The sequence below is a fragment of the Nelumbo nucifera genome, chromosome 7 (genome assembly GCF_055504915.1).
Source record: "Nelumbo nucifera cultivar China Antique chromosome 7, China Antique-T2T, whole genome shotgun sequence".
In the NCBI taxonomy this organism is placed as follows: domain Eukaryota; kingdom Viridiplantae; phylum Streptophyta; class Magnoliopsida; order Proteales; family Nelumbonaceae; genus Nelumbo; species Nelumbo nucifera.
The window spans coordinates 15,456,418-15,464,970 of record NC_142655.1 but is presented as its reverse complement, the minus strand read 5'-3'; the positions used below and the strand labels follow the sequence as shown (position 1 = coordinate 15,464,970).

The 8,553-nt window shown below is 32.2% G+C and overlaps 1 protein-coding gene across 6 annotated transcripts in view; it reads right to left on the bottom strand.

The window, feature by feature from the left end:
- Nucleotides 1-5,698: 5,698 nt before the first annotated feature.
- LOC104607768 (plant/protein (DUF810)) overlaps nucleotides 5,699-8,553 on the bottom strand; it is a 156,969-nt gene continuing 154,114 nt past the window's right edge. For all 6 annotated transcript variants that reach the window (XM_088891194.1, XM_088891198.1, XM_088891197.1 and 3 more), the window contains 4 exons: nucleotides 7,619-7,696; nucleotides 7,440-7,535; nucleotides 7,125-7,220; nucleotides 5,699-6,081 (listed from right to left, as the gene is read on the bottom strand). In XM_088891194.1, the coding sequence (XP_088747320.1) occupies nucleotides 5,908-6,081; nucleotides 7,125-7,220; nucleotides 7,440-7,535; nucleotides 7,619-7,696 (444 nt within the window). In that variant the 3' untranslated portion in view covers nucleotides 5,699-5,907. The remainder of the gene's footprint in view (nucleotides 6,082-7,124; nucleotides 7,221-7,439; nucleotides 7,536-7,618; nucleotides 7,697-8,553) is intronic.

Sequence of the window (8,553 nt, the reverse complement as noted above, 5' to 3'; positions counted from 1 at the left end):
TACAGGGTGGACCAGTTTCGAGCCTATATATTATTAATTGGTTCTATAAGATGGATCCAAAAACAAACCAATTATTGATCAGGATAATTGGGTCTGACCCGATTAGACCCAATTATACTTGACATCTGTGATAAATTACCTATAATAATAACAATTTAAAAATTACGATTTTGATATTATAACCTTAATAGAAATGATATTAAACTAGTAAACTGTTTACATATCAATAAGGAAAGTATTTTGGTAAAAACATTACAAGGAAACCAAAAGACCATTATATGTTATTAACTATATCAAAATAACAAAAACAGGTCCTGGCGCAATTGTTAATAATCGTCACACAAACGAACGGCAGATTCAGAACTAACCTAATTAATTGGTTCGGTTTGGTGAACCCGACCCATTGACAGTTCTAGTTTTATCGATCCATTTCATTGCCAATGTGCTAAGTTCCATGTCGGCAATAAACATAAACATGATGACATGATGCAGCAATTCCCAATGAAGCACAAGTTCCCATTTTGATGTGTCCAAGGTTCAATTAAATTATCACATAATACGGTGGGTGTGTAGGCTGATATCTCATCAGGGCCACATTAAACCAAATGATATGGATTGCTAAGGTCAATACAAATTGAAATGTAAATTAACATTAAACTTAATTACACCCATTAATTTAAAACATTTGGTTAATTCATGTGTAAGCAATTTTTGTATAATTATGTCCATTTTGTATATAAATGTGAAGGTTTATTGATCCATATTTATATTGATATTAGGCTATATAATTTAATCACTGATCGTGTTGTAAATCAATCATTTTGCTCTATATATATCAACCATAAAAATGCAAATCAGAAATTGAGTGACTAATTGATTACGGATTATGTGCAATTTAATTTATGGCTGGTGTACGTGGGACACATTGATTAATTTGTTATGCATTTGTAAGATTTATGTGTATTCATCATCATATACGTATATATTTTAATTGTTCAACTATATATCCTACCATTTTCTAAGTGTACCTTGATGCATCTCTTATAACATAATTATCAGTTATTCATTTGAACATAAATAAACTTATTTATGGATTGGCATTTTATGATTGAGACCGTAAATCACATTTGTAGGGGCAATTCACCAGAGTTGAGATCTTCTGCCAACAAAAACACATTCCAACCCTCTACCAATTAGATCTAACACTGCACATCTCATCATCAGACACTATACATATTTTTGAACTTTGAGTTTAGTGCCCCTAAGTTATTTTGAAAACCCAACTGGTTATCTAAAGGACCAAGGTTCAAAATATTGATACACCCCGATACACTTAGAAAAGGGTGTATCAATGCTTTCAACCTTGCGCTTTTTATTTTTTCTAGTTTTTATTCAAAATTTCACAGGGGGCTATTTTATGTTATTTAGTTATCAAAAAAGAATTTCTTAAAAATGCCTTTAAAATAGGGGTATTAACAAGCAAACCTGATGAAGTGTATTGTATCGAAATTTTGAAGCTTGCAAAGGACTAGTCAAATTAATCTATAACATAATAACATATATAGCTGAATAGGTGAGTTTTGAAACTACAGTTTTAATTATGTCGTGAAACAATACTTTTCCTGTTAAGCACACATTTGCTCTAATTCAAGGTTGCCAAAACCAATCCTTCAAAGCCAGGCCAGTAAGAGAACTTAAACCAGGACCACATTGGTCAAACTGATTTAACCATCAACTAACCTAATCTGACCCAATAACGTGGCACAGAAGAATCAGTAAAATAACTAAAATACTTGGAACTATTAGCAGACAAGATGGTTTACATGAAATTTGTAATAATATGGTAATGTTATTTGGTGATTTCAGAGAACTCACTGAAGGTTTATATGCAAATCTATGTGGATGCATCGGCTCTTGTCCTTTACATTGACAAGTTATTCCTTTCCAGGGATGGTGAATGATTCCACTAGTCTGAACTGAATTCCTCTCTCTCTCTCTCCAGTCTCCATTGCAAATAGCTTGACTAATAAAATGCAATACTACTACATGTGATACAACTCTACTATGTTTTAATTATGTATTGGATTAGAACCAGCATCCTCACAAATCGTTGAATAAGATTGAACTGATTGGCATAACCAGAACTTCTCAATTCTAGAAAAACAATCAAACACACAAAACTTCTGGATTCTTTGGTTATTTTGAAAATGATAAACAAGGAAGTCGAAATTCCCTGGAAGCTGTGGTATTTGCTTTCATCTGGTAAAAGAATTTTGTGCGAATAAATATTTATGTGTTGGCATCAAACCTTCCGTGAGGGTACCAAAGTGGTGGGCTTTCTTGCATGGTTTAAGGGAGAACTGGTTATCTGAATCGATGGAAGACTTCTTGAAGGAGCTTAAAGTCACTTCCGTGAGGGTACCACAGTGCAGGAGGTATTGAAGTTTCATAACCCATCACCACAGAGAAAGACATTTCAAATTTTCTGGAGGTCCAAATAGGAGACTATGTAGAAGAAGAGATGGATAAGTTTGAGGCCAATGGTAACAATAGAAGTGTATATGAATTGGGAGTGAGATTCAAAAGTCATTTAGGTAAGTTTGAGGACGTAATAGTGTTAAGGAGAGCAGAAGTTGTGAAAGAGCATGTAATGGCTGTAGGAGTGGCTATAAGCTTTAGTGTTTGTTTTACTTGGTTGCAATCGAAAAAGCAATTTTACGAGATGTATGATCAATACATGTTTTGTATATGCATAGTAGAAAAATTACATCAACGATACCAAGTCTTAAATGATTATATAAAAGCTTTATACATCAAGGTTTATTATGTCAAGCCATATTAGAAGGTTTTGTAGATGTTTCTTTTTTTTTGGAAAATTTGTGGTTTGAGATCTCTCACAAACTTTTATTGGTTTTTGAATGAATTGTCATAAATCTTCACCTATAGTACAGTATCCCCCTTGTTTGTGATGGATTCGTCCACCAGTTACTGTTCCTAGCTAGACCTGTTCATGGGCCAAGCCGGGTTAGGTTTGGACCAGACTTTACCTCTTTATCAATAGAAAATGTCTAGGCTAGATCCCGAGCCTAATTTGCACATAAAATGTCTTATTTACGATGTAATTTAATAAACTAATATCATATTAATTTGGTAATAATTTAATAAATTAGTAAACTATTTGTATTTCCTAAATAGTAAATTAGTATTTGATAATAATTTAATAAACTAATATATATTATATATAATTAATGTATGCTTTTATTATATGTAATAGTATCAGGTTGGGCTCAGGCTCAAACCAGGCTTATTTGAGAAAGTCCAAGCCTGTGGGTCTGAAATTTTGTCCAAACCTAAACAATAACAAATGGGTTAGGCCGGTACACAAACAGGTCTATTCCTAACTATACAAACTAAAAATTTTATAAAGTAGAGGAATTTATAAAAAACTCTTTCTTTTTTTTTTTTTTTTTTTTTTTTTTTTTACATTTAGGTGATATTGATACATGGAATGATAGGAAATGGTCAGATAAAAGTTCACTCTCGGTACATATTGATGTATGTACCATGTAGGTTGTCATTGCAAACTTATATTCAAGTATTCAACTATAACAAATTATTACAAACCCATGTTCCTTTTTTCTGAGGTATTACAAACCCATGTTCAAATGTTACTAACTGTTACAAATTCATACAAACCATACTTAACTGTTACGAACCTATAATCAACTATTACAAACCATACTCAACTATTGTAAATCAATACTAAACCATTACATATTGATACTCAATTGGTGCTATTTATAAAATATTTAATTGATATTTGAGACTAATTTTTCTCGATTTCAATATGTTTTTATTCTTCTACCATAATGCATCCCTCACACTACACAAACTATTAGAACATATGTTTGTCATGTATTTATACCTTATTTGTGGTCATTTGGGATTTGGATCTAGTTTTGTTATATTTTTCAGATTTATATGAATTTTCCACATCTCTTAAATTTTCCATGATAACCATGTGTATACAAAGCATACACCCATGTCTCTTAAAATTCTTTCCAATACTCTATGCATTCTGATCATTTGAACCTTGGATTATGTTTGGAAACGATGCAAATAGTGTGTAAATGCAAATATGTAGAGTGTAAAACAACCCACACAAATGCAACAAATGCAAAGTTGGGTTAGTTTTGCATTGACAAATTTACCATCCTATTAAACCGCCTTTAACTGTAATGGATGCAAACAAAAATCCCAATAAAGTAACATGCGTTTTTAATAGAAGCCCACTTTGAATGCAAATTTAATTCTTTTTTACTCGTGTAGTTTTACATCTCATTTTCAATGTAAATATGCATTGAAAAATGTGTTTTCTGTCATTGTCAATACATAAATGCATTCTTGCCAAACACTAGTAAAACTAAATCAGAATACATATGTACAATGAACCAAGGTTTAAAGTATCGAAAACATAAAAGTGTATTGGAAAGATAATTTTAAGAGACGTATTGGGATATGCTTTGGATAGGTATGGATACGGACGGAAAATCAAGATACACATAAATATGCTAAAAATTGCAAATAAATCCTAAAAAATATATTAATAATGATAGTTACAAATTTTAGATGATTGTAAATAAGTTATTTAAAAGTAAAAAAGCTGTAATTTAATGGTCTATATAAAATTCAAGATATCGAGACACAGTTAGTAACTATTGACAAATGATGGAATAACTAAAATGTGAAAGAACAAACAAAAAACTAAAGTGTATATTGATATACATTAGTTTTAAAATAATCAATATAATTTATCTTAATATTTATTAATACATAAATTTTAATAACTAATTCTAACATTTATTGATAAATATATACTAAGAAAACGAGAAAATTTACTTATAAATAAAAATGCATAAACCTATACCTAGCAAGCAAGTGGGCATGGCTTAGTGGTGAACCTCTAGTTCTTAAAGCCTAATGGCTAGGGTTCGAATCTTGCTATTGCTAATTTGTGGTTTTATACTAACAAAACAAATTTAATGAGAAAGAGGGTTATTAATAAAAAAAATTAATGAGAAGAGAATTCCAATTAAGCGCTAAAATTGAAATTCAAAGTTAAAATTGTGCATTAATTACAGAAGTAATTAACTAATTAATGAGATAAATTCATTTAAATATAGGAGTAAATATAAAATTAATGAAAGGTAATTCGGCCTTAAATATAATTTAATGAAATTAATGAGAGAGGAGGGGACTTGTATCAGGCTGTATTGGTTCCGTATCGATCGATACAGACCTGAAACAGTCCGATACAGGGTCCAAAAGATACAGAACGATACATACGAAAAGGAATGCTATAGATAATTTTTATATGTTCCGTGTATCAGAATTGTACCGAAACGATACGGTCCGATACGTTGCGAAATTTTGAACCTTGCAATGAGCTGGCATTTACACTCTATTTGCACCATTTCCAAACGCAGCCTTGGTGAAAACTACTGAGATCAAATCCAAGGTTACAACCATATGTATATAATAGGCACTAGATGGGTTGAATAACAATGGCTAGGGCCCAATTACTACAACCCTAATTGAGTTATCAACAAGGTTTGACTTTCCAACCCAAGTCCCTCTAGATATTTCATCGGACGCTAAGGTCGAACCTGGTCCAGTTTGAGCAACCACATTGTACACCTTGAACAGAAATAATTCATTCTTCTCTCCAAGAGGCTTTGAACGAAAGATAATTACAAACAACATCAACACAGTCGTTCAAACGAGAAAAAATGGAATCGAATAATTTAAAATGAATCCAAATAAATTACATTCACGTAAAAGAAAGCCTTGAAAGAATGCTCCATTTTTTTTTCTTCTGCTTATCCGGATGTTCCAAACAATATGGCTTTAAGCAGCAGATCTTGGTATCTTATATTGTTTCTTCAAAAATTGGTTGGCCTCTGAATCACTTCTGTGGCATAAAATTCTCAAGAGAGTTTGAGTATCAGCACCCAGTTTGCCTCCGCTTCCTTGCATTTCTAGTCCACTTGCTGTTTTCAAGTCATCAATCAATACACGAGTCTGCAGAAAAAAAAATTATATTAGATCCCACTCAATAGGTGTGATGGAAAAGAAATATAGTTATAAAACAATAATTTATAATGATTTTATTTCCTAATATTAAATTCTAATTAACATAGAAATAGCATGTGGACTGCTAACCCAAGTCCTTGACTAGTAAGCCTTCTTTCTTTAATCCACAACCTAGTAAAATAAAAGGCTAGGTTCAGAGGTATTACAACAGCTTTTTGAGCTGCCTTGATTGAACACTTTGCTAGAATAAATGAGGGTTCAATTTGATAAACCCATGAATCTCTTTTGTAACATTCAAGTAGCAATAAGCATTGCCACCAACCTTGTTCAGAATGATCACATTAAACTTACTGAGGTATGGGCACTTCAATAAGGAACATACTGCAAGTGGAAAGGTGTTTCTACCCTTGGTCAAGTTTGAAGATAAATTGGCTGATTGTTTGATTAGTGTACCTTAGTCCAAGTTGGAGGATAATCTGTGCAAGCTGGGAATGTACAACATCTATACTCAGTTTGAGGGGGAAAGTGTTGAGATTAGTGTTAGCTTAAGGGTATTTTAGAAACTGTAATTATGTAAGTTAATCAGAGGTTTTATGTAATTATAATTCTCTGTTTTTGGTAAGCATGTAATTATATATATATATATATATATATATATATATATATATATATAAAGTAGGTGTATAATCCACGAGCGTGATCCACCGATTCTTTCAACTTCTCTTTTCTACTCTTCTGTTTTCATTCTCTTCTTGTTTTCTTAAGAAAATCTTTTAATAAATTAGTCAAGTTCCTTGAAAGAGCCTTAGATTAGACATGTTGTAAGGACCTTTCCAGTGAAACATGTCCATTAATAGAGGGTGAAGATACGAATATTGTGGATTCCTTTGTGGGAACTACCCAGTATGTCTGTATGATTTTAGACTTCTCCCCTAACCGACTGTTCTAGCAAGCAATACCCAGAGGTCTACATACAAATGTATGCATGTACACATGTAAGGTCTAACATCAATTGGAGCATGAGAACTAACCTCACATCCATGGAGCTTTATTACATGCCGAACACGTGCCACTAGGTTTTCAACTGCCCCACGAGGAAGCCCATCCCCGCCAGAAATAAAGAATTCCTGAATAGAAAGACAGAATAATGAAAAGAGATATATACAATTTCCTTTCTGAAATTTGAAAGAAGAATTTCCTTAAAATTGGAAACATGAAGAAAGATAATCTTGTATTTTAAATTTTCAAGTGTGTGATGGCATCTTTTACCTGTTTAACTCCCCACAAAAAAACAGGTAGTAATAAAGCCTGTAGTTCTAGCATTCAAACAGATCATGGTGACATACCTTCAATATCTCCAGATCTTCTTCCAATAATTTAGCATCACTTGGAAAGAAAACACGTGATGGACCTCCATCTAGAATCACCCGCAGTAACCCATCCTGGCAAGGATACTCATTTGACTAAACTTAAAAGTTCTAGGATCTTAAGAAACTTGTTAAAAGTAGTTGGTTGTGGTACAAACCAATGATGCTTGAAGAAGGCCTGTCACAATGCGATCTCTCAGTGGCTCAACAATAACATCACAGAGTTGATTTAGTACCTGCAGCAATTAATGTAACAGCTATGTCCTAAGAATAGAATCTATGTTTAATAATCAATTGGGGGTGAGTTCATTTTTCAAAATGAAATTTATGCAGAAAAAACATTCAATTCTCTAAGATCTACTTTAATAACATCAATGTTCCTTTGGATGGTCAGATAAATTATAACATAGTTCAAGAATTATCAATAGAAAGAATTAACTATACTATTTCAATCAGAAATATTTTGGGCCTAGGAGATCCCAAAGTTGGGAATAATTGATTTGTAGTATGACCTCTGCACACACACATGTACAAACTCCTCTATTTTCATAATGTACTTTATTAAATGCAGTTAGGTTTGATGTAGTTCTCATCATTGATCATCTCATTCTAGAATGACACTCTATGGTTTTAAATGTAGGCAAAAGCTCTCCACATGTCATGCAATTCATGTATTCAGTATCTAGGTGTACAAATTCACACAGAGTGCTATGTAATAGTGTGGTTATTTTTATGTTGTAGGTTTTTATGGTTGCCATTTATGGAACCTGTTCATCTAACAATGTCAAGGAAAGAAATGTAAACATTAGAATTTCCAAGAACCAAACAATGTCACTTTTCAGTTTCTTTTTTTTTTTTTTTTTTTTTTTTAATCTAGAACTTGTAGAGACAAAGATAAATCAACATCTTCTCCTAAGCCATTTACATCTACTGACAGCATTCCAAGAATGCTGTTTTCTATAATACTTGCAGTCAAAGTCCAATAAGACTTGTTAAGAAAACTAACTGAAAAATCAGTCTGCATTTGATGCCATTATGACCAAAGAGGAAGAAGAAAAAAGTAACCTTCATAAAATAAAAAACAAATGACTAA